At 57.1% G+C, this 24,651-nt stretch overlaps 2 protein-coding genes across 8 annotated transcripts; one reads left to right on the top strand and one right to left on the bottom strand.

Annotated features, from left to right (window-relative positions):
* The first annotated feature begins 53 nt into the window (after positions 1-53).
* On the top strand, positions 54-16,610 carry AVIL (advillin). 6 transcript variants are annotated; one of them, XM_043532715.1, is made up of 21 exons: positions 69-186; positions 1,603-1,772; positions 3,662-3,757; positions 4,897-4,971; positions 5,646-5,842; positions 6,272-6,380; positions 6,783-6,893; positions 7,337-7,542; positions 8,026-8,104; positions 8,635-8,733; positions 8,945-9,098; positions 9,377-9,477; positions 10,411-10,548; positions 10,659-10,817; positions 11,495-11,674; positions 11,794-11,939; positions 12,013-12,157; positions 12,815-13,003; positions 14,426-14,494; positions 15,278-15,406; positions 15,982-16,610. In XM_043532715.1, the coding sequence occupies exons 3-21, from the start codon at positions 3,692-3,694 to the stop codon at positions 16,093-16,095; spliced, it is 2,466 nt and encodes an 821-aa protein (XP_043388650.1). In that variant the 5' UTR covers positions 69-186; positions 1,603-1,772; positions 3,662-3,691; the 3' UTR covers positions 16,096-16,610. The 6 variants fall into 6 exon arrangements, 5 of the variants coding, with proteins under 5 accessions (XP_037740177.1, XP_043388650.1, XP_043388651.1 ...); XM_037884249.2 differs by lacking the exon at positions 1,603-1,772 and having other exon boundaries at positions 54-186; XR_006286673.1 differs by lacking the exon at positions 15,982-16,610 and having other exon boundaries at positions 14,254-14,494; positions 15,278-15,358.
* Positions 16,611-17,577: 967 nt separating this feature from the next.
* Positions 17,578-24,412, bottom strand: TSFM (Ts translation elongation factor, mitochondrial). 2 transcript variants are annotated; one of them, XM_037884250.2, is made up of 6 exons: positions 24,165-24,412; positions 23,540-23,692; positions 20,623-20,751; positions 20,064-20,186; positions 19,172-19,256; positions 17,578-18,183 (listed from the first exon to the last, which is right to left on the bottom strand). In XM_037884250.2, exons 1-6 carry the CDS (start codon positions 24,225-24,227, stop codon positions 17,765-17,767), a joined length of 972 nt encoding a protein of 323 aa, XP_037740178.1. In that variant the 5' UTR covers positions 24,228-24,412; the 3' UTR covers positions 17,578-17,764. The 2 variants fall into 2 exon arrangements, with proteins under 2 accessions (XP_037740178.1, XP_037740179.1); XM_037884251.2 differs by lacking the exon at positions 20,064-20,186 and having other exon boundaries at positions 24,165-24,315.
* Between the last annotated feature and the right edge of the window lie 239 nt (positions 24,413-24,651).

Raw genomic sequence — 24,651 nt, 5'->3', positions numbered from 1 at the left:
GTTATTGGCTCTCTTCTGTGCTGGCCAGGGGCCGCCTGCTGCAGCGGGTAAGGGCCTCGCTTTTTTGTACTAATTGTCTGACCATGCCCCCCTACAGGCTCAAACCAAGACCGAAGGCCTGGTGAGCTGAGTGCTGCATAGACAGACAGACCCCACCAAGAAGAGCTTAGGCCCAGATACTCAAAGGTATTTAGGCTCCTAGCTTCCATAGACTTCAAGGAGTCGGGCCCTCCCATCTAAATATGAGGCAGATGAGGGGAAACTGAGGCACAGAACGGGGACGTGACTTGCCAAAGGTCAGCAGCAGAGCCAGGGAGGGGGTCTACCCTCTAGGCAATGCTACCCGTGCTGACCAGAATGCCGGCAGAAGCCCTGAAAGTGGGGTGTTGGCGTGGAGCAAGAGACGGATAGAGAGCAGGTGCCTAGGACGCAAAGGTGCAGCTTTGGGCTGGCGGTGGGCCAAGCCTCTGGCCCTGGATGGGGTTTGCTAATGAGGCCCCATGGCGGGGGGAGGGATGGGGGGAGTGGCGGGAGCTGGGAAAGGCCTAGAAGCTCCTGCTGAATCCCCACGGCCTGTGGCTGGGGCTGCCCCATTCCAGGCCCTGGGCCGAGCGTCCCTCCCCGCTCCGTGGGATCATGGCTGCCGAAGCCAGGTGGGGGAAGGATGGTGCTGGATCTGCGCCCCAGAGCCAGCGAGCGGAGGGGCAGGCGGGGATGCTCTGTCCCTTTGCTGGGTCAGCAGCTTCTGCTTTCCCAGAGTTGTCCCTGCCCCAGCGGCCGCTAGGTTAATGTGATCCGCAGCGTGAGCCTGGGAGCTCACCCCGAGTGTTGCTAATTTCCCGAAGGCTGCTCTGTGTGCTCCCCCGCCCCCCCTTGCAGCAAGGGGCCAGCTCTGCAGGGAGCAGAGCAGGGAAGTAGCCCCACGGCTTGGGGCCAACGCCGTTAACCTCCTGGCATTGGGGTAGCAGGAGCTGCTCCGGCTCTGGGGATGGCCACGCACGGCCCAGGACACTCAGTAACCTACAGCTGCAGGCCTGGTCTGCTCAGAAGATGCTTGACTTGTCACCAGCGAGAGCCCAGATTTTTGGCACTGGGATGGGCCCTATGCTCCGGCTGCCCCTTCAAAGGGGGGCAGGAGGGGCTGTGGGGAGTGTCCAAGCCCTCCAGCGAGGGGAGGATGGAGACACCCTGGGGCCCCCTTTCCTGGGCCTGCCCCCTTTATTAGTTGCTTGTCTTGCTGCTGCTATTCCACCTCTCCTGTCCTTCCCCCCACTCCTCCAGCCGTCACTGCTGCCCCCTCGAGCTGCCCACTTCAGGGCTTGGCTCCTTCCCCTTCACACACATCCCCCACCCCCCCGATCTCCTTCTGCCTCGATTCTGTGCACGTCGCTCGCATGTGGTTAATTTCCCCTTTCCTCTTTGAATTATTAATCAGCCCGAGCACTTTAGAAAAATCAATGGGAAGAGGGCGTGGAAGGAGGAGAGCCAGGCGGTGCTGACCTTAGCGTCCCTGTGGCCCCCTCCCCCCGCCCCTTCCCCCCGCCCTTCAGTGCTTCAAACAGGAACAAATAGCTGCTTTCCCTCTGCTTTGCCTATGTCAAGCGTGCGGCCAGGCTAGTGCTCATTGGTCAGGGTTGCCCAAAGATGGCTGAGATGCAAACTCAGGCAAATATAACGCCTGGGTCCAGGCACGCCGGGTGACTGGGGCTCATGCCAGCAGCTGTTCCGGGGTCTCCTCAAGAGCCATTTGCAGAGGACAGCAGCGAATTCAGGTGAGTTCCAGCCTGACTTTGGGGTGGCCGAAGACCTAGATGAGTGGCCTTAGGGATCAGTCCTGCCTTGGGCTGGGTGAGGGAGAGGGGCTGGCTGAGATGGCCCCAGATCTGCGGGGCTCAGAGAATGAAACTTGAAGCCCCTTCATTCCTGTTGGGCTCCTGGTGCATAATGCCACCACGTGGCTGTTTAATGAGAGAACTGGCAAGTGCCCTTCGGTGGCAACTCAGGGAGGGAAAGAGGAGTGAAAATTAGTGAATCAAGGTAGATCTAAACGGGGTGGTGGGAAGAGATCCCAGCTGAGGCAGGAACCGAGAGCGTCCATCACTTGCTCCTCAGGCAGGAGGAACTGATGCCAACCAAGATGCATTGGATTGGGGAATGCCATGTCAGGTTTCTCAGTACTGGGTTAGTCGGTGCCACATAGGGAGGGGAAGTCCGGCCCTGGTGTTTCCCCCCGAGGGGCTTGGCATGAGCAGACGCCTGCCCTGCGGCTAAGTGCAATGGTAGGAAAGGGCTGGCTGTGCCTGTGTGAACGGAGAGGAACAAACCAGTGTGAACGGCGTCTGCAAACGCAGCCGGGCCCAAAACCAGCACATTCCTGGCTGATCAAACCCAGCTGATGGTGTCTCACCCAGCCGACTCTTTCCTAGGGCTGTGGCTGGGCCGGCTCCCTGGGTCAGGTTACGCCATCTGGCTTCAATGACTGAAAACTGGGGGAGACGGGGGGGGAGCGGTTACGGTTTGGGCTGCCGTGAGCCCGGCCCCTCTAACCCATTCTCCTCCAGAGCCTGCAGTCAGGGCGTGTCCCTCCCTGCAGTGCAACGGGCAGCGTGGCTAGAGCAGGGTCCGCACCCCGGCTGTGCCCAGGCCAGCGTGCTGAGTAGCTGGACCCACCCCAGGCCGGGCAGGCAGGGAGCACCCAGTGGGCAGGAGAGATTCCTGCGGTGTTCGTAAGTATCCGCAGGGTGCCCTTGGGTCTGAGCCCTGGCTGCGGTGGTGATGCCACTGACCCCGGTGAAGCCAGAGGCGCCCAGCCCAGCCAGGGCAATGGGGCTGCCCCAGGATCTAGGGCATGGAGAATGGATCCAGAGCTTAGAAAACCCTGCTCTCTGCTGGGTGCCGTCCCCGCTGGCGCCGGGCGCGGGGGACGAGGCTGCTGGGCAGTGTGAATGCGCAGGTTGGCCTGACTCTGTTCGGGGTGGCATAAGAACCAGCTGGGTGGGGCCCACATGCCCTAACAGCTTCCATCTGCTGTGGGGGGCAGGCCAGGCCTGGGAAGGAGAATTCCTCCTTAAAGGGGCCATGGAGTCTTCCCAAACCCTGGCTGGCGTGACTCGGGGGAATTATCCTGAGGAGCTGGTGAGCTGTGGCTCCAAGGGAAAGCCCCAAATCCCAGGCACCAGCCTTTAGCATCACTGGCTGGAGGGGGGGGCGGGACACCTGCAGGGGTGAGCCCCTGAGATGTGGGGCGGGGCAGATCCCCAGTGCTGTGAGACACGTGGGGGTGGGAGGGGGGAGCTTCTCCCTGGGCGTTGGCTGCTGATTCACCCTGCACGTGCCACCCATGACGAACTTCCACCTCTCCTGGCCCTGGGTGTGTGGGGGGGGGCGGGGGGCCAGGGGGAGGGTGTCTCATCCAGAGAGTGCCCCCTGCTGAGCTGCTTGGGTTCCATCTCGTGCGATTTGGGGGATCCCCTACCCCACATCCCCTCGCTTCACCCCTTTAATTCCCTCCCCGCCCAAAGCATGCAGCATCTGGGCAAAGCTTTTGCAGAAGCTTTTTACACCTCTGCCTCGCTCAGCTGGGACGTGTGCGGCTGTTCTCAGGCAGGAGTGTCGGGGGTGGGCTGCTGCTCAGGGCTGACTGTCTCCTCTTGCCTGGCAGCTCCCCGGCGAGTCCCCGGCGCAGGGCGCGATGGCTCTGACCAGCGCTTTCAAGGCGGTTAACAACATGCCCGGCGTCATCGTCTGGAGGGTTGAGGTAAGTGGGGCGCGTCTCCCGTCTTGGGCTGGGATCCCCTTGGAGCTTGCAAGCTAAGCAGTGTCTGGCCTGGTAACTGGGACTTGGCTGGGAGACCTCCAGGGTGCAGAAGGGGTATGGGCAGTTGGCTGGCGAGTACTTCCAGTGGGCCACTCGTCTTTTCCCACGGCCCTTTCATGGGGGTTGGGCTGGGGTGCCCTGGCCTGATTCCAACTCTAGCTCTTTATGCTAAAAGAAAAGGAGGACTAGCGGCACCTTAGAGACTAACCAATTTGCGCATCAGCTTTCGTGATGCATCCGATGAAGTGAGCTGTAGCTCGCGAAAGCTGATGCTCAAATAAATTGGTTAGTCTCTAAGGTGCCACAAGTCCTCCTGTTCTTTTTGCGGATACAGACTAACCCGGCTGCTCCTCTGAAACAGCTCTTTATGCCGTGCATCCCTAAAGTCTCCAGTCTGGCCTCTTCACTTCCTGTCCCAAATGACGGTGCAGCGCTGCTGGCTGTTGGCACAGCTGCCCCGTGCCGCCCCAGGGGTGGCTGCATCTGGTGACCCATAAACAGCTGCCACGCCCCTCCCCAGGGGAGGATACAGTCCAGTGGTGGATGTGCAGTACTTCCATAAACAGCTGCCACTCTCCCACCACAGAGATGGCTGAATCCAGTGGCGTATATGGGGTACCCCTATAAATAGTTGTCGCCCCTCCCCAGAGGTGGCTGCATTCCAGTGGTGGATGTGCAGGACTTCCATAACCCGCTGTCATTCCACCCCCCAGAGGTGGCTGCATGGTTGCTGATCAGCAGGCCGAAGCTCACCCCCAACTCCCTAGGCTTCTGTCCAGATCCCCAAAGGCCCAGCTGGCTCCCTCCCTCCTGGCTCTTCCTTTTGCCAGCCCTGCCCTGTCTGGGGGCCCTGGGCAGCCCGTGGGCTCTGGCCGGCCCGCTGGGGAGAGTTTGGCTGGGCGCGGTGCTTTTCCCCTTGGGCCGGAACACACCCAATGCACCATTTTGGCTGAGCTGCTCCGGGGGTGGGGGGGAGGTGAGGGACGCTCTGCGGGGGGATGACTGTTGTGTGCCCCATGGCTGATGCCAGGACAAGGGGGAGGCTGCGCTGGTCTCAATGCACTTCTGCCTCCCCCCAGAAAATGGACGTGGTGCAGGTGCCTCCGAAATCCCATGGCAGTTTCTATGAGGACGACTGCTACGTCCTCCTCTCGGTGAGTGCCCCCAGGGCTGCAGCAACCCCTGCTGGTGGGGCGGGCTCATTAACCCCCAAAGCCACCGACCTGCTGGGACTCGCTCCAGGTGCTGGTGGTAGAATCGGCTCCAAAGGGTGACGTGTGGTGCTGGGAGTGAAGCATCCGGTACTCACCCCAGGGCCCCTCGCTTTGCTTTAATCCCGGCGGGTGTGGGACAGACAAGCAGCTCGGGGAGGCTGCTTTGCAAAGCTGATCTCTTCCATTTCCTCCCTCCGCCCCCCGTCTGCCTTGGAAGAGCAGCAGAGAAGGGGGGGGAGATAGCACTGATGAAAGGCAAAAGCAACAGCAGTAGATTTAAGCCTGACAAAAGGAAATGCTCTGCACGATGTCCTGTTAGCCTGTGGGACTCCCTGCCACATGATTTGGAGGCAATCGTTCCAGTTAAGATTAGCGGCCTGAGTGAGGATACAGCAAGGAGGGCTTCTCTGTTTCGGCTCCCGGGCAGGCATTGACAAACTGATCCCCAGTTGTAGAGGGGCAGGGTGTCAGGAAGATTCCCTCCCTCCCCCATGCAGTGGTGGGGGGGGGGCATTTGCCAGCTGGGATCCAGGAGCACCTAGCCCCCGGCAGTCCCAATGCGGGATCAGCGGGGCAGAGGCTGGGTCACTCCTCGGGCTCTGTCCCTGCTGCAGACCCGGCGCTCGGGCAGCGTCCTGGCCCACGACATCCATTGCTGGGTCGGGAAGGGCTCCTCGTGGGACAAGCAGGGCTGCGCCGCCATCTACACCACCCAGCTGGACGACTACCTGGGCGGGGGCCCCGTGCAGCACCGGGAGGTGCAGTGCCACGAGTCGGACCTCTTCAAAGGCTACTTCAAGCAGGGCATCATGTGAGTAGGAGCCTGAGGGGCCCTGGTCCCGGTGGGCGTGACCCACCAACCCTCCTGCTTGGAGTGAGATCCTGTCCCTCCATGGGCTCCGGCTGCCCACCCCAGCCAGCCCCCACGCGGGGACATCCAGGGCGTGTGGCCTACAGGCCGTGCCCACCCACCCAGCCCCCCCTGTGGGGACATCCAGGGCGTGTGGCCTACAGGCCATCCCCACCCACCCAGCCCCCCTGGGGGGACGTCAGCCTGCAAGCATTGCAAGGAGCTGTGCCCGCAGCACCTTCTGGGCCTGGGGGGTGACGGGGCCGTGTTTGCCAGGGTGAGGAGGGTCCTGGCGGCCCCCGTGCGTGTCTCCCCTTCCTCCCTGCTGGGTTGGCCCCGGCCCCCCTTCCCTGCTCTGGGCGCTCACCCTTCCCCACCCCTCTCCCCCAGCTACAAGAAGGGCGGGGTGGCCTCAGGGATGAAGCACGTGGAGACCAACGTCTACAACATCCGGCGCCTGCTGCACGTCAAGGGGAAACGGAACGTCACGGCCACCGAGGTGAGCCCGGGCTCGGGCACTCCCGCCCCTGGCCTGGGCCCCCGCCTGCCCTATGGCAAGGCAGCCTCCCTTCTCCCCTGGGCCCCCAGCCCGGTTCCCTGGGGCCAGCGCAGCCACTGCCTTCTTGGCACAGCCAACGCTCTGCCCGCCCCATGCCCCCGGTGCGCCAGCTGCCTTCCCACCCTGGTGCTGGCGCGGTCCCTGCCTCCGTCCTCCCCATTCCCCCAGCATGGGGGCTGCCCCCCTGCCCGTGGCTGCCCTTCCCACTCTAGTGTCACTACGGCCATGCCGCTCGGTCCTGCCCACTTCCGCCCACTTCCCAATTCCAGCACGGCTTCCTGCCCCCACTACTGTGCCAGCCTCCTCAAGGCCTCTTCTCCGTTCCCCCGCCCCCGGGCGCAGGTGGAGATGACCTGGGACAGTTTTAACCTGGGGGACGTGTTCCTGCTGGACCTGGGGAAGGTCATTATTCAGTGGAACGGCCCCGAGAGCAACACCAGGGAGCGGCTGAAGGTAGGAACCCCGCCGGACCTGCCCTGCCCCGCCTGCCATTCCCATTACTCCCGCCGCTGTAGGGAAGAGACGTTTGGAGCATTCCCCTCCCCCTGGATCTGGACCGGAACCAGTGCCCTAGAAGGGAAAGGCCCTGGACCCCACTCCCTGGCCCTACTGGGCTGGCTTGGAACCAGCGCCCTAGAGGTGGGCATGCTCTGTACGATACCCAGGAAGGGTATTTGGCGAGCGCTGGTTCCTCTCTCCAGACCAGGTGAGCGTGCGGGGTGCTGGGCTGTGTTTGTCATCAGCCTGTGATATGCCCTTCACCTGTCCCCTCCGTATCTGTCCGTCCTGCCTTTTCAGACAGCACAGGCTCCCGGGTGGGGTGGGGGGGTGCCTGGTGCCTTTGCGCAGCGCCCTGCAGGGAGCCGACGATCGTTTTCTTTGGGGGTCTCGTCCAGGCCATGCTCCTGGCCAAAGACATCCGCGACCGGGAGCGTGGGGGGCGGGCGGAGATCGGGGTGGTGGACGGCGACCAGGAGGGAGCCAGCATGGAGCTGACAACGGTGCTGCAGAGCGTGCTCGGGGACAGGCCACGGAAGATCAAACCCAGCACCCCGGACGAGGTGGTGGACCAGCAGCAGAAGGCCACCGTCCTGCTCTATCGGTAAGCGGGGTGCAGTGCAAAGCAGCGAGTAGTGGTGGGGGGCGGGGGGGGGCACATCACATCTCACCACACAGAGGCTTCCGCATCTCACTGGCGTTTGCCAGGCCTCATTCCCCATCCCTCGCTAATCCGCATCTCCCATGCAGGCTTAGACTGATCCAAGTGCAACGGAGCCGGCTGGGTTTTGTTCCTCGGGGATCTTCCTCCAGGGACGGCACCCCTGCTCCCAGCACGGCTGGCCAATTCCCAAACCAAGCCGGTCTCCTTGTGCCTGGTGGCTCCTAGATTTGCTGCAGCATCGCTGGGATGGGCCCTGACGGCCCCGTGCCCGAGAGACCAGTAGAAAGGGGAGCAGGTGGAAACTGTCCCAGAGACCAGGGAACATTCCCATCGGCTTGCCCTGGTGTCTGCTCCCCTCCTGGGCCCTGAACCCCCCCACATCCCCAGCGCCCCGGGAATAAATCCACCCCCTCCTTTCTCTAGCGTCTCAGACTCCGGAGGGAAAATGCAGGTGCTGGAAGAGGCCGCGAGGCCGCTGGTGCAGGAGCTGTTGAGCCATGACGTGAGTGAAAGACGGGGGCTACTGGTGCATCATCAGGGCTTTCACCAGGTGCCATTTAAAATCCACCCCTGCGCCCTGGGGCTTTGCTCCCGCCGCGGCACTTCCCCCAGAGCTCCACTTCCGCCGGCCCGGCTCTGCCTGGCTCCCCCAGGGCACCAGAGCCCTCTTTGCAGGATGGCTCTAACTCTGAGACCGGAGGGGACGGATTATCCCGCAGCTGCTGGCTCCTTGTGCCTTCCTTGGCGCTGGTCACTGTCAGGGACAGGAGACGGGGCTGGCCGGATGTCGAGGCTGATCCAGTCTGGCAGCTCCCACGACTCCTTCAATCCGGGGCAGGACTGAGCACTGGGGGGTGGTCCGGGAAGCTCCCGAACCGGCACGTGGTGCATTGCAAAATCCCCCCCCCTTTCTACGGCACCCTGATTGGATCCCTTTTGCCCCATTTTAAGCATTTTACAGGGCAAGGCAGGGGAGCGTGGCATGGGGCCAATCAGCAGCCCCAGGAAGTGGTTTGACCTTTTCCTCCCCAGGACTGCTACATACTGGATCACGCCGGGACCAAGATCTACGTCTGGAAGGGGAAGGGGGCTACCAAGGCAGAGAGGCAAACGGCCATGGACAAAGCTCTGGTAGGACAGAGGTGGGGAGCTAGGGGGTCTCACTAACAGTGATGCACGTGCAGGAAGGGGGAGGAGCCGATCTGGACCAGGACCGAGTTGCGGGCCTGGAGTGAAAGCTGGATTCCTGACTCCATGCTGCCAGAGGGTGGGGGCCTCTTGCGGGGCATCCGGGTCGCACCACTGACCAGGCTCCTTGCCGTTTCCGCCCCTGGCCTGGCAGGAGTTCATCAACATGAAGGGCTACCCCTGCGGCACCAACGTGGAGACGGTGAACGATGGTGCCGAATCCGCCATGTTCAAGCAGCTGTTCCAGACGTGGACCGTCCGGGACCAGACGGTGGGGCTGGGCAAAGCCTACAGCGCTGGCAAAACGGGTAAGGAAGAGCCTCCTCTCTCCTGGAGCTCGCAGGGTGCAGCCGCCGATCTGTCTGCAGGGAGACGTGGGGCACACAGCTGGTCTGCTTGTTTCCTAAGCTAGCCCCCTACCCCCCATGCCGAGGTCTTCCCCAGGGTGCAGGGATACAGCGTATGGGGGTAGATGCTGTAGGGTATGGGATACACATTGACCGCTGCAGCCCTGATGCCCGCATCTGCTGCCCCCCTCTCTCCAACTAGGCTGTTGACCAAACCCCGATGCTCTTCTTTTTGGCAGCCAAAGTCAGCCAGGAGAAGTTTGATGCCACGCTGCTGCACGTCCGGCCCGAGCTGGCCGCCCAGGAGCGGATGGTGGATAACGGGGAAGGGAAGGTGGAGGTAGGAGCCGTGACTCGGCCTCGGGGCACTAAAGCCAAATGCTCTGTTGGGTGACCCCTCTGCCCTTTCCCTGGCAGTGCAGGTGTCTCTGGCGGAACCCCCCCTGCCCTGCTGGGACAGGGGGATCCGGGCCCCTCCGCTCGCTGGGGGGCAGCCTGGTGCCCTCACGGCTGTTGCAATGTCCAAGCTGCAGGCGAGTTCAGCACCTGCGAGCAGCTTGGGAATCCTTGGCCGTCGGGACTGGCTGCACACAGAAGACGCCTGAGTGGCTCGCGGCGTCTCTGGGCTGAGCTGTCCAGCCCTGTTCGGGCCCCTGGTGCTGATCAAAGACCTTCTGAATGACCCCAGTGCAGGGGCGTGCACAGGAATAAAAATTTGGCCACTTTTGGAGGGGCACTGTGTGTGCCCCCCTGCGGCCGGAGGAGCTGGCTCTCCCCACCGCGGCGCTGGGGCCGGTGTACCTAGCTCTCCCCTGCACCGGAGGATCTGGTTCTCCCTGCTGCAGCCCCAGGAGCTGTCACATCCCACCCTGGCTGGGCTGGAAGAGCTTGCTTTCCATGCCCTGTCCCCGGAGGAGTTCTGTACCCCCACTGATGGAGGGGGGCCCAATGCCCCTGCTTGCTCCCCCCTTGTGCATGCTCCTGCGCCAAAGGGGGTCCTGCATCTGGCCGATTTCCCACGGCCCCCTTCCCTTTCCAAGTTTTCTGCAGGGAATGGGGCGTGGGGTGGCCTCCCCCTGCACTGATGCTCCCTGACAAAGCTCCCGATGCTATGGGGCAACAGTTTGAGTCTGGGGGGGGAAACCGGCTCTTAACGGCCCTGTTCCAAAGACTGCCCTCGTCACGGGCTCAGCATGGACCGATCAGCTGCCTGAACGGCCCAGCGCTATGACTCGCGCTAATATCGCTCCCGGCACGGCTGCGCTCATTCTAGGTCTGGAGGATCGAGAATCTGGAGCTGGAGCCGGTGGAATCCCAGTGGCACGGCTGCTTCTTCGGCGGAGACTGCTACCTGGTGCTTTACACGTACGGTGTGAACCACCGGCCCCGCTACGTCCTGTACATCTGGCAGGTAGGCCGAACCCTGCGCCATGTCTCCGCTTCACGGGGCATTGCCTCGGCCGCAGGCGCGGAGACTCCTCCGGGCTGCCGTTCCGAGCTGGTTCCTCTGTGCGTGCCCAGGGTCGCCACGCCACGCAGGACGAGCTGGCTGCCTCTGCGTACCAGGCGGTGGAAGTGGACCGGCAGTTCAACGGGGAGCCGGTGCAGGTGCGCGTGAGCATGGGCAAGGAGCCGCGCCACTTCCTGGCCATCTTCAAAGGGAAGCTGGTCATCTTCGAGGTACGGCGTCGCCAGCGGGAGCAGGGGGAAGTGGAGGCCGGGGGCAGGAGACGCGGGGCTGGATTTTCCAGTCACCGGGGCAGTTGCGGTTTCAATTCGTGGCCGCGGCCAAGATCAGGACCCCTTTGCGCCAGGGGCTGCACCAACACAGTGCTTTTCAGGGTAAGGGCTGCCTCCAGCTCTATCTAAAACGGACAAGGGGCGGGAGGGGAAACTGAGGCACAGCACGGGGGAAGGGACTTGCCCAAGGTCACGCAGTAGATCAGTGGCAGAACTGGGAACGGGACCCAGGTGTCTGTTCCACACTGCCTCAATTACAGGGCATAGACTCTCCCCCCCACCCCCATCCCCCCCCTTGTTGCTGGAGTGAGGTAGACGCAGTGTGGCCCCGGAGCAATAACTCTCCTGTGCAGGAGCTGGGGCTGGATCGTTTCACTGATGAGTTTCCCGTCCCTCCTTCCTGCCACCGGTTCAGCCAGCACCATTCCCAGCTGTTGTGTCCTCCCTCCAAACCTTCTGCAGCATGAGGTTCCCCCATTAGCTCTCTTCTTCCCTAGCACAGACCCTACCCGTGCTGGTCCTAACCCAGCTGGAACCCCTAGGCCATGTTCTCTCTCCTGGGGCCCCATTGGGGCTCCTTCTCAGGCACCAGGGCTCAGTTCCCCCCCCCCCCCCAGGGTGGGACATCCAGGAAAAGCAGCAACGAACCGGAACCGCCCGTAAGGCTCTTCCAGATCCACGGAACCGCCCAGTCCAACACCAAAGCCGTGGAAATCCCGGCGTTTGCCTCGTCACTCAACTCCAACGACGTCTTCCTGCTCCAGACCCAGGCCGAGCACTACCTGTGGTACGGCAAGGTAAGGGGCGGCCTGGCACCGGCTGGGCAGCCAGCGGGAAGTGAACCCCCCGCGAGCGTTCCTCCCCCGTCGCTGTGCGCCACGGACAGCGAATGCCAGCTTGTCTCCTTGCCCGCCAGGGCTCCAGCGGGGACGAGCGGGAAATGGCGAAGCAGCTGGCTGCAACCATCTGTGAGGGCACGCAGGAAACCGTGGCTGAAGGGCAGGAGCCAGCAGCGTTCTGGGAAGTGCTGGGAGGCAAAGCCGCTTATGCCAGCGACAAAAGGTACCAGGGCACAGAGCGGGTTGCGCTGACGGTCTCAGCCAGGGAGGGTTGCTGAAGGAGCTGTGTGTTGCAGGCTCCAACAGGAAGTCCCAGATCACCCGCCCCGGCTCTTCGAATGCTCCAACAAGACGGGACGCTTCGTGGTGACGGAAGTGACCGACTTCGGCCAGGATGACCTGAGCGAAAGCGACGTGATGCTGCTCGACACGTGGGACCAGGTGCGCCGGGAGAGCAAAAGCCACTGGATTCCCCACTTGCCCAGCCCCAAACAGGATCTACCATCAGCCAGCAAAATCCCTGGGATTTGGGTATTCCAGGGGGCTTTTTAATTGAAGACACACCAGCGGTCCCGTGTGAGAGTTGCCCAGGAGGAGGATAGCGGAGGGGTGGCTACAGGTCAGGGGGTCCTGGTAGAACTGGGTGTCTGGGGAACTTGGAGCTGGACTAGCAGGGGGGGCTGTGGGTCAGGATTGAGGGGCATATGGGGGGGGGACCCAGAACTGGACTAGCAGGGGGCCATGGGTCAGGCTCGAGGGGATGTGGGTTAGGATCGAGGGGCCGCACACACACAGCATCTGTTTGTGCTACCCCAGGCACTAGCCTCTGCTACCCCGGCTGATCAGTTTCATGAGCACCCAATTCACCCATTCTTGAGTGCTGGGGTGAGTGCTTTCTGTCCCTCTGCTGGCCTGGATCTAGGAAATCCATGAGCTCTAACTCAATCCCAGGCTCTGGGCTTGATGCACAAATCCCGGCTGAGGTTCTTTGGCCTCTGTTATGCAGGTCGACCAGGTTATTACAACCATCCCTTCTGGCCTTAAGCTCCAGCTCTAGGCCCATTCCCATGCCTGGCCAATTTGCATTTCCCCGTGCAGGTCTTCTTGTGGCTTGGGAAGGATGCCAACACGATGGAGAAAGAAGCAGCGCTGGCCACTGCTCAGGAATATCTCTGCACCCACCCCAGCGGGAGGGACACTGACACGCCCATCTTGGTGGTCAAGCAGGGCTTTGAGCCACCCAACTTCACTGGGTGGTTCGTAGCCTGGGACCCACACAAATGGAGCGTGAGTATAAACAAGGTGGAAGCCTGGGCACAGCAGGCGGGTGGGAGAAGCCAGCCGGGAGACGGGGCAGGGTTTATCATGCTCCTCTGCCGCTCTGGATTAGAGCGCACAGTCCAGAGGCATCTGCCTCTCAGGGCCTGGCCTCGAGCAGATGGGGAAATGCAACTGATCCTTAGACTAGCAGGGACCAGTGAGGGCTTTTCTGGTAAATCTTGATTGCAGATAAGGAGCGAATGGGGGAGATTGTTGAAGGCACACAACAATCAGGGGAGTCAGCTGCCCAGTATCCACTGCCTTTCCCAGGAGGCTGGGGGCCTAGCTGCCTTTGGGCTGATTTCCACCCTCAAGTCCTCAGTTTCATCTCTCCTCTCACTTGCATGGGACCAATGGAAAATGTAAAGACGGGAGGAGAAAGTTGAGGCAGCCCAAGGAGTAAGGCTGGGCCAGAGAAGAAGACGGGTCACTGATTTCCTGCGGCCTGGAGCGCTTGGTCAACTGAGTGCGAGCAAACATCATGTGTTTTAATACAGATAAATGTAAATATCTAGGAACAAAGGAAGTAGGCCATCCCTATGGCGTGGGGGGCTCTCTTGGGGAGCATGATGGACAATCAGCTGAACACAAGCTCCCAGTGTGGTGCTGTGGCCAAAAGATCTAAAGCGATCCTGGGTTGTATAACCAGGTGAATCTTGAGTTGGAGGAGAGAGGTTATTTTGCCTCCATACTGGGCACTGGTGCGACCAACAGCTGGAATCCCGTGTCCTGTTCTGGTGCCCACAATTCAAGAAGGATGTTGATAAATTGGAGACGGGGCAGAGAAGAGCCACGCGAATGACTAAAGGATTAGAAACCTGCCGTATAGTGATAGACTCAAAGAGCTCAATCTATTTATCACCATCTGTAAGTACCGACATGGGGAACGAATATTTAACAATAGGCTCTTCCCTCTAGCAGAGAAAGGCAGAACTTGATCCACTGGCTGGAAGCTGAAGCTAGACATGTTCAGACAGGAAATAAGGCGTAAGCTTTTAATGCTGAGAGTAATTAACCACTGGAACCATTTCCCCAGGGTCATGGTGGAGTCTCCTTCACTGACAGTTTTTAAATCAAGCTTGGACGTTTTTTTGAATGATCAGCTCTAGGAATTATTTTGGGGCAGTTCTCTGGCCTGTCACAGGTCACAATGGTCCCTTCTGGCTTTGGAGTCTCGATGACAAGGGATTCACTCAAGCCCCTCTCTCCTCCTCTAGTTGCATCCTCACGCTGACTGCAGGTGTTCCAGGCTCTGGTATGGTAAGAGCTGGGCAGTCCAGCACCCACTTGGGGCACCTCCCCGTGAACAGGGCAAGACTCCACCCACCCTGTTGTTATAACTGTGGCTAAGGGGCGAGCTGTGAGGTTCTCAGCTTTGTGTCCTTCCAGGAAGGGAAGACTTACGAGCAGCTGAAGGAGGAGCTGGGAGATGCTTGTGCCATTGTCAGGATCACAGCTGTGAGTTGTGTTTGTGGTGTAGGGAGGTGGCCGGAACTGGGTGGGATTCGGCTCAGGTGGCCAAAGACAGGGATGACTTCCAGAAAGCAAACTGACCACACGTTTCCCCCTGCTGCAGAGCGGGACATGTCACCTCCTGCCAGGTTAGGGGGTGTCTAGCCCTCGGGGGAGGCAAACACTTGAGAATCTGCACACTGCTACTCCCCTATCTGGGCTCTCATTGCCCCACTGGGCCCATACTTACAACTTATAGCTAGGCCACCTGCCCGGCTAAAGCGCTGAGCACCTGCCATGCCCGTAAATCTCCTCACAGCTTCTACAAATCAGCCACCTAAGCGCCTAGACAAACTGCTGTGTTCAGATGGAGCGTTGAAGCAACAATCTACTAAGTTTACCTAGCACCTTCCACCTAGAGAGAGCCCAAAGCACACTGCAAATGGCACATGTAGGCATGCTTTCCCCTGCCAGAGAAATGCAGCCACCCCTGGGGTAGAACACAACAGCTGTTTAACAGTGCACAGCAAAACTAGCCCATTTCTGGGCACAGGTGATGTGGGATCTTGTAGCTACATGAAACTGTAAGGGAACCTGCAGGGAGGCTGAATGCAATGCAAGGGATCCCAGCAATAACAGCTGGACCTTTTATGAACAGTACCCGGGGCTCCTTCATGCAGCCCCCTAACTGACTTAGGAGCCAAGGCTCAGCAGAGAGGGGCATGTCTCTCCTGCGCTAAACAACTTGACGTGCTCTGGGGTGTTTCTCCTTCCACCCGCACTGCGTAGGATCTGAACAGGACAGCTCTCTCCCCCAGCTCTGGGGCCCAGAGTGGTGGCGTGGCTCAGTTCTACCCTCTAGAAGTGCTAACCAACCAGGAGGAACTGCCAGGAGATGTAGACCCTGCCAAGAAAGAGGTGAGCTTTGGGGAACAGGTGCTTGGGCTCAGATCCTGCAGGGATTTAGCCCCCCAACTCCCACTGATTTCAACAAGCACCTCAACCCCTTTGGGAGTCCGGCCCTAGCTCACTAATGCGGAAGGTTTTTGAAAAGCTTTCCTCCCTCCGACAGCACGCTGGAGGAGGAGCTGAGGGTTTATTAGAGAGGCCTGGGGGGAAGTTCTCCTGTTCTGCCCCCTGCACTGGCTCTTGCTACCTCCCGGCACTGGGCTGTTCCACAGGTTGTTGGGCTTCCACTGAGTCAGTGAATTTCTGTCTCCTCTTAGTAAGTGTCCAGCGTGCAGCCCCAGCTTCCCTGCGTACTGTAACCAGGGGGAGCTTTTGTGGGCAGCCCTGGCATCGCCACAGAGCCACTCAGCTTTCTGCTGCTGGAGGCAGAGTCCCAGCCCAGCGCCTCTTCGGCTCTACAGAAAAGCAGCCTGGCCTCCCTTCCTACCTAGTTGTGCCCCCTTAGGTTCCAAAATGACCTTCCCAAGGCCACTGCCGCCTGCCCCCCCCCCCCCCAATAATCTGCCCCGTGTTTTCTCTGCCAGAATTACCTCTCCGAAAGTGACTTTGTGGCAGTGTTTGGAATCAGGAGGGAGGAATTTGCTGCTCTTCCCAGCTGGAAGCAGATCAACTTGAAGAAAGAAAAAGGGCTCTTCTAATGAAGAGAACGGAGCACCCAGTCAACAGGCGGAGAGCAGCTGGAGCCCCATATCCTAGGCGTGGGCTCTGGCTTACCGGGGCTATACCACACCTGGGACCGAAGCAGTAAGGGACGGGGGGGGGGAGGGGGTGTTTTTTTTACTCTTGCAAGTGTACTTGATTAGCTGATATTTTAGCTTTTTATACACATTTATCGTCATTGCCTTTGTGGCTGTCGGGGATCCGCTGCACAGCCAGGCACGCAGACTGCATTTCCGCTTCACTCATTTGGCCAAGCGCAGGAAGCTGGAACACAAAACACTACGTATCACTCGCTACAGCTTCCGCCATGATCTCAAACCTTTAGTGCTGTTGGCAGGACAACTGTACCTGCCGGCGTCTCCTCTCCCGAGGAACGCTTCGTGCAGGCGATGCTAGTTTGCAACCAGCAGAAAGTCCAGTTCTAGCCAGTCTTCTGCCTGTAGCCCCTTCTCCGCCTGGGACTTCTTCAAAAAATAAAGATGTATCATATGAACTAGATGTTGTGCTTTGATGCTTACTACCAAGCAAGCTGGGTGGACAAATGTGTGGGTGAGCCATGCCCACCGGCCCTGCGGCTGGCACTTCATTCCCTAGTGCCCAGGTGGATTTCTCCTAGGACCTGCCAAGAAGTTCTTTAACCCCCATTTCTTCAGCTTTGCCTCTGCCCATGTTGAGTCAAACAGAATCAAGACCCACCACTCCCAGCCTGCTGCTAGACCTCAGCAGCCAGGCATTTAACTGAGTCACCTGTGTACTGTAACCAAGTTACAAGCTCCCCAAGGCTGTGATGTCACAGCTGCAGCCGGTAACAGATCAGACTCCCCCTTGGACACACCTGGCCAGAGATCTATTACAGGCTGAAAATTTCCTATATACAAAGATTATGGCCCCTTTATCACAGAGGAAGGTGGCAGTCCTGCATACAGGCCAAATAACTCACTGGTGTTTGGGGGTGGAAGCTTCTCCAGCTGGCTAGCCAAGCGCTGGGGCCTTGTTCCTAGTGAGCAGCGTACATGGCCCTGGTCACCTGCACCTGCTGAAGAAACAGCTTGTGCCCCTTGAGACATCACTCAGTTCCTGGTGGGACAGTGGGGGCCCAGGGGAAGGAACTGTTCTTCGGGAGGGTCTAAGCAACATGAGGCAACACCCCTCCCCTTGGGGAAAGAGAAGCTGCAGCCCTTTACTGTTATTGTCCAGGGGAGGGGATGTGAGTGAAGGGGCTAATCTGGTTTTGTGGGAATAGCTTAAGAGTAGGAGAGTCTGGGATCAGCAGATGGATATTGGTCTAAATGGTTAAACCTCAGAGGGTCTCTATCCTGGCCCAAAAGGGTAAAGATTATTTCAATATATACTCCAGCACATCTAGCCTGAACCATCAGCCGAGATACAACACTCCCTACTGACTTCCCTAGAAACAAACAGGCCAGCCCATTTTATATAAAATGCCTGCAGATGCTTAGTACAGGACAGTTACCAAGGTCCTTTAATGCTTTGCAAAAAAAGTTACCTGTATTAAATGTCCAGCACATGTGAGATTATTGATCCCGTCTCATAATTATTTCCTTACTGATCCAATATGTAAATGCCCGGCCCAAGGCCGCAGAGGTGAGATTACGAAGAGTTTTCTTGTGCGAGACGTCGCTGTGTCTACTCTGCTTCTGGTATCTCTGTGTCCTCTCCACACTCAAACCGCACAAAGTCCAGCACAGACACACCTTGGGGCTGCACATACTGGCCCAGGGTAATGCTGGGGTCCAGCAAGAAAGGTTGGGCGAGCATTTTGGTTTCCGTGTCTCCGCCAGGTTCATCCTCCAGAGATCCCACCGATAGAGGGGCCATTCCCACTACATGCTGACCCAGCCTCCGGCCCAGATCAGCAAGGTTTGACTTCTGGCTCTGCTCAGATGCTTGGCAGATCACTAAGGCACCGTACTTCCCAAGCACCATGTTAGGGAGGGAGGGATTATCTGCTGGCAGTGCCCCATGGACGTAAGAGCCAATGTAGTAGGTCGCTGGCACTGCCACCCACGCAGCCCTCTTGATAGCCATGTTCTCCCCTAGTTTGCCTTTAAAAACCCAAAACAAGAACAGGTTTTATTTCACTTTTAAAGGTACAGATCGGGCTGAGTGTTCTGGGGCAGGGCTATTTGCTGCAGCTTTCTGCCCTCTCCCCCACACCCTTAAGATGTCAGTTTCCTTGGTCGTTTTGCTGCTCAAGGAGCGTAAGGCTGGAGAGTTGTTTCAATATAGGTACTAGGCCTGTCCCCCTCCCGTGTATTTAAAAACGGAAAACCCCTTCCTGTAAGAAAGAGAGCTTGGCTAGCTTACTGCTTATTGGAAATGTTAGGCTATTGCAGTGGTTCCCAAACTTGTTCCGCCGTTTGGGTGGGGAAAGCCCCTGGCGGGCCGGGCCGGTTTGTTTACCTGCCGCATCCGCAGGTTCAGCCGATCGCGGCTCCCAGTGGCCGCGGTTCGCTGCTCCAGGCCCATGGGAGCAGCTGGAAGAGGTGGTCAGTACATCCCTTGGCCTGCAGCGCTTCCAGCAGCTCCCCTTGGCCTGGAGCAGCAAACCGAGGCCACTGGGAGCAGCGATCGGCCGAACCTGCGGACGCGGCAGGTAAAAAACCGGCCCGGCCCGCCAGGGGCTTTCCCCGCGCAAACGGCGGAACGAGTTTGGGAACCACTGAGTTATTGCAATGTACTGTAATTCTACAGGGATGCCCCACCTCAGAAAACTCCCTCTGAACTACTTTGCAGCAGTACTAGTTCTGAGTGCCTGTGAGTGGTTATAGGACAGTTCACAGAACGTAAAGGTCCCCAGTTGAGCCTCACTGCATCCTCAGTGCTGTCAAACACTGGCACAAGCAGTTTCCGTGAGGCTGGAAACAGACAAGATTCATGCCAGCCAGCCCCTCTGAACACAGGATAAAAGGTGGAATCCTCTCAGCGGAAGGGGTTTCTCAGCCGATCCCACACAAGGATGATGGAAGCCACACAAACAATCGCCTCCCTGATTTCTATCTTCTAACCAGCCTCTTATACTAGAGCGCTCACCTATAGCGAGAGCCAGCTGGTCACTGAGCAAACATCCAGCAGGCCCGGTCCGCAGTTGAGAAAGCTCAGCTGCCTTCATGAAATGCTGAAAGAGACGAGAGACAACAGATTACGCTGCAAGCCCCCTGACTCTAGGAGAGTGGTAGCCCCCACCTAGCAACTCCACAGCACTGCCAGACGACCTCCTACTCAATCGACTTCTGTACATTGGAGATTACTCAGAACAAATTCCTCCAACACTTCAGCACTAATTCCAACAAGGATTTTGAGACAGGATAGCTGCTTAACCCAGCAAAGTGGCTTGGCCAAATACTCATGATTGGGAAGGACATCTTAGTCAGGCTAGCATCCGCGAGAATTCCACTTCAGTGAGATGCATTTAACGTAGTAAATCCACCTTCCCAAGGTCGACAGAAGAACTACTCCGTCAACCTAGCGCTGGCTACATGGAACTTAGGTCATCTTAACTATGTCGGTCAGGGGAGTGGCTTTTTTTTTTATGCTCCTGAGCGAAGTAGCTGGGTCGATCTAATTTTCTCGTGTAGATTCACTCTAAGCCTACACTCAAAGTTTTGCTGATATAGCTATGTTGGTTAGGAGTGTAAAAAAAGTCACATCCCTGAGACAGCATAACAGTAACATCAAAGTCTCAGGTGCAGACCCAACTGCACTGCTAGAAGCGTGTTTCAGTCGGCCTACAGTGTGTCTCCACCAGGGGGCTCTGCCAGCATTGCTATATTGGCAAAGGCATGCAGACAAGGCCAACGTATCTTTGTGGCTCAATAGCACTTCCCTACCTCATGGAGGTGTTGGGAGGAAAATATATTATTCAAGAGTGAGAGGTGGTCAGGTAACAGGGAGGATATAAGTACTTTCGATAGATCTCTCTCACCTTGGTGTATGTGGTTAACTGGTCTTTAGCGCCTTGATGGTGGAACATTGTCCCAGTTGCTGCTTGGTGAACTAACTGTTGAAATTTGGCATTTCTGGCCACAAAGTCTGTCTCACAATTCACCTGGTAGAGAAACAAAGCTGATTATTCTGAAGTCATTGTCTGACAGCTGCCACTCCACTTAAGGGGTGGCCGTTACAGCAGTCAGAGCTGCTATCCGGGAAGTCAGCAACCAGCAGTCAGCGACAGAAATAAGCCCTCCAGCTTTTCAGAACAGGAACTCCCTGTGGCTATTACTATTCTATTTAGGACAGACTGAGGGTTTGTTCCTGTTTCTGCAGTTTAAAGGAATCCCTTTAGTATCATTCATGCCAGACGTTCTCTATTAATCATGATTTGACTAGACAAATTTGTCTATTTAATATTTTAACCAAGTTAAATTCCCAGCTGCAAGATTTGAACTTATGCACACAGGCCAGCTCAAGGGATAGGGGAAGCGGCTCACTCCATCCCATGAGCCCAAGGAAAGGGTCCCCCACACACTAGTGGAGGAGCTTACCTCCACCATAACTGCCGCGTTCCCCTCCTGCAGCAGCCCGATAAGGCCTTCTTTTGTCTTCCTGCCCTGTAGTTTGGAAGCTTTGCTCCATCCCTCCTTTTGGGCCTGCTCATGCAGCCAGGCTTCAGCCTTTGAAGACAAAACCAAGATGAACCCAACAAAAGTCAGTTCAGAGACTAAACTCTCTCCTCGACCTAAGCTTTGTAATACTGAAAGTGGAAAAGTCACCTCATAGGAGAGACCGTAATGGTCAGACCATGTCCTAATGGTTCCACAAAACAGCAAGAAACACAAGCCAACATGACACTGACCAGCTGTGTGGTGCTGTCACATTTGGGATGATTATTTGCAGTGCCATTATAGATATGTTGGTCCCAGGATATGAGAGAGACAAAGTAATATCTTTTATTGGACCAACTTTTGTCGATGGAAGGTACAAGCTTTTGCGCTACACAGAGTTCTTCAGGTCTGGGGAAGAAAGCAGAGCGTCTGAGCTAAATACAAGTTGGGACAGATTGTTAAGCAAGAGGAGTAATGCATGTTGGAGGTGTCTCTTGAAATGAAGTGGGCAACTAGGGGTTAGATTCTTATGTATAAAGGGTTTGAAGTGGGCAATTAAGGGGAGCAGCAGTGAGGTGTGTTACAAATTGTTGCAATGAGCCATTATACCAGCATCCCTGGTAAGTCCATGGCTTTTGGTGGCTAGCAGAGTTATGAATTTAAGTTCCCAGGCTTGCCTTGTGAGGGTGTTGGGCAGGTTTCCCTCGGGGACAGTACCGAAAGATCAGATATGGAGTAATCACTTTGTAACAAGTTGTCCAGTGGCACTTTAAAGACTAACAGATTTATTTGGGCATAAGTTTTCGTGGGTAAAAAACCACTTCTTCAGATTTCAGAGTAACAGCCGTGTTAGTCTGTATTCGCAAAAAGAAAAGGAGTACTTGTGGCACCTTAGAGACTAACCAATTTATTTGAGCATAAGCTTTCGTGAGCTACAGCTCACTTCATCGGATGCGTACTGTGGAAAGTGTAGAAGATCTTTTTATACACACAATGTATAAATTATGCTTTGTGTGTATAAAAAGATCTTCTACACTTTCCACAGTACGCATCCGATGAAGTGAGCTGTAGCTCACGAAAGCTTATGCTCAAATAAATTGGTTAGTCTCTAAGGTGCCACAAGTACTCCTTTTCTTTTCACTTCTTCAGATGCATCTGAAGAAGTGGTTTTTTACCCCCGAAAGCTTATGCCCAAATAAATCTGTTAGTCTTTAAGGTGCCACCAGACTCCTTGTTGTTTTTGTGGATGCAGACTAACACAGCTACCCCCTGATACTTTGTAAAAAGTGTTCACCCACAGGTGATATGGTGCTTTTGTCTTATACCATTTTTCTGGGCAAGTTCATTCGAGAGCTGAGTAATTGGTTTCAGCCATCTAATTGTTAGGGGGGTATTTGATGCACTGGATGGGGTACAGCAAATGTTACAACAGGCATATGTAGGACCCATGAATCTTGAAAGGTATGTTGGGGAGTGTTGATCATTGTAGCAGTGGAGATGTGTCTGCAGATTTTGCACCTGTTGTTCTGGCAGGGTCTGGTGCTGCTTTGAGTTGGTGTGTCCTGGTCTGTGGGGAGCTTGCTTCTGATGAAGAGTTTGCCAAGGCTGGAGGGTTGTCTGAAGGCCAGAAGAGGGGGTTCAGGAAACATTTCTTTCAGGACATGGTCCCCATCAAGTATGGGTTGTACTTGTTTGATGATAACCTGTAGCAGTTCCAGCGTGGGATAACAGGTAATTAGGGGGGTGAAGTCAGTGCATTTCTTTTTCTTGTATTGATGCAGGTTTTTCCAGGGTATGTGGGTGGCCCTTTCCATGATATGATCTACTTTGCTGATGAAGTGTTCTTGTTTAGCGAAGGCAAATTTAAGTGTGTTTAGGTGCTTATCTCAGACTTTCTCTTTGGAGCAAATTGTGTGGTAACTGAGTGTCTGGCCGTAGATAACAGATTCTTTTGGAGTGTCTGGGGTGGTTGCTTTGCATGGTGATCAGTGGCTTCTCGTATAGAATTGTTAGTAGGATCCCACTGTTGAAGCTGACTGTGGTGTCCAGGAAGCTGATGTTGGTGTGGGTGTGTTCTAGAGAGAGCTTAATGGATGAGTGGTGGGTGCTGAAGTTGTGGTGGAAATTAAGGGAATTTAGATCTTTGCCCAGAGGATGAAAATATAATCCAAGTACCTCAGGTATATTGTTCGTTTTGTGGTGCATTTTTCCAGAAATTCCTCCTTGAGGTGGTCCATGAAGAGGTTGGTAAAGTGGGAAGCCACACCAGTACCCATGGCTGTTCCCCTGGTTTGGACAGTGTTGTTAAATGTGATGTTCTTGGGGGCGAGGATGACATCGATGAGTTTGGCAATATGTTTTGGGTGGATTTCCAAACATCCCCAATACGTACAAGATAATGCACAATGTCTTCTTTCTGATCTTCTGCCCCTGATCTACTTATGCCTTGAGAGCAGGAAACTAAATTTCCCATGCATCTTTCTGTGTCAGCTTGTACAGCTATAGAGATCACATTATCCAGACCTTTCTAAAAATCAAGACCTTGATGATCAATTTCTGTTGGAGAGAGTCCTACATAATGATTACAACAGAAACGCAATTAAACCTATTACCTTGGTATCTATGCACCATCTCCTTTACTATGGACTGAGGTAAGTAAGAGAAACCACTCAGTTTTAAATATATCCTTCCTTTGTTTTTATACACCTGCATGCAGTGAGTTGCCCTCCCTCTCCAAAGTAGAAATTCCAGTCTCATCTCATTCAGATTGACATTTTGAAAGACGCTAAGGGAGTTAGGTACCCAAATCCCACTGAAATTCAGTGCAACGTCAGGGTGAAGTTCAAGCAGCTCTCACCTGTTTGGAGTCGCCATTGAACTTCTCTAAGGCGGTCTTACAATTCACGAAGGAATAACCGGTTTTCTTCCTGAGCTTCACCAGCAGCTCCTTATCCGCTGCAAATGCACGGAGACCAGTGTGAAAGAGACAAACCAGCCGCCGGGAAACGACCTGCCAGCAGGGAGGAGATAAGGTTGAAGTCACCTGCATGCTAAAGCAAGGGGGTAAGGAACAGCCTCATGCATGCGATCAAAGCCCAGCCCCGCTTTCTATCTCAGCGTTGACCGAGGTCAGCCCCCTGCCCTGTAACCCCTTCCTCTCATTTGCTCCCCAAGGCTACATGCGCCTCACTGCCTCCCACCCACCCTGCTGCTCGTTGATGCCCAGGCTGAGGAGGGGCCCGCCCAGGGCCCTGGGGCTGGGGCAGCACGTGGCTGCAGTGACAGCCCCGGGACGCCTCATCCCAGGGCTCTCCCGGCGCCTCCCACTCGCGGGGGGACGGGGGAGACCCCCACCCCGAGTCGGGAACCCAGGCGTCCTGCCCCGCCCCGCCAGGAGCCAGGATAGGCTAGAGGGGGAGGGGAGCCGAAGGGCTGGGACCAGCTCCTGGGGACAGGGGAAGGGCAAGGCCCCGGCCCCTCACCGGCCGCGGTCGGGCCCCCCCGCGCAGGGGGCCGCAAACTCCGGTCAGCGCCGCCCGCTGCATCCCGGGGCCGGCCGCCACGGCGCGCACGTTATACGTCACACGCCGCGCAGCCTATAGGCGCCGGCGCGAGCCGCCAGCCCAAGGGCGCGTGCGCAAGAGGGGCCTCCGCCGCCCCACCGATCGCGTCGGCGCCGTGAAGCCTCGCGGAGCCGATTGGCCGTCGCGGAGGGTGACGACGGAAGCCAATGGCAGGGAGGCGGGGGAAGGAACGAGCCGTTTCATTGGCTGCTGGAGCAGGGAGGGCGGGACAACAGACCTTCTGTTCATTTACATCTCCCACCCCCAAAGGCTACCCTGCCCCCCTCCTCCCTGTACCTCCAGCCCATGCCCCTCCCACCTGGGGAACCCAGGAGTCCTGCCTCCCCTCCCCCAGCCAGGAATGGAACCCAGGAGTCCTGCCTCCCCTCCCAGGATTGCCCCAAAG

Source organism: Chelonia mydas, chromosome 20 (assembly GCF_015237465.2).
Source record: "Chelonia mydas isolate rCheMyd1 chromosome 20, rCheMyd1.pri.v2, whole genome shotgun sequence".
NCBI classification, from domain to species: Eukaryota; Metazoa; Chordata; order Testudines; family Cheloniidae; genus Chelonia; species Chelonia mydas.
Note: the sequence above shows the minus strand (reverse complement) of the source record. Positions and strands in the feature narration are given on the sequence as shown.

Excerpts from the sequence above, each read along its gene's own strand:
- AVIL (XM_037884249.2), top strand. The coding sequence starts at position 3,692 with ATGGCTCTGACCAGCGCTTTCAAGGCGGTTAACAACATGCCCGGCGTC. Across the intron at positions 3,758-4,896 it reads TCATCGTCTGGAGGGTTGAG|AAAATGGACGTGGTGCAGGT; the intron begins GTAAGTGGGGCG and ends GCCTCCCCCCAG. Across the intron at positions 10,549-10,658 it reads ACGTCCTGTACATCTGGCAG|GGTCGCCACGCCACGCAGGA; the intron begins GTAGGCCGAACC and ends GTGCGTGCCCAG.
- TSFM (XM_037884250.2), bottom strand. The coding sequence starts at position 24,227 with ATGCAGCGGGCGGCGCTGACCGGAGTTTGCGGCCCCCTGCGCGGGGGG. Across the intron at positions 20,187-20,622 it reads ACGCGGCAGTTATGGTGGAG|GTGAATTGTGAGACAGACTT; the intron begins GTAAGCTCCTCC and ends TTTCTCTACCAG. Across the intron at positions 18,184-19,171 it reads CCAGCTGGCTCTCGCTATAG|GCAAACTAGGGGAGAACATG; the intron begins GTGAGCGCTCTA and ends GGGTTTTTAAAG.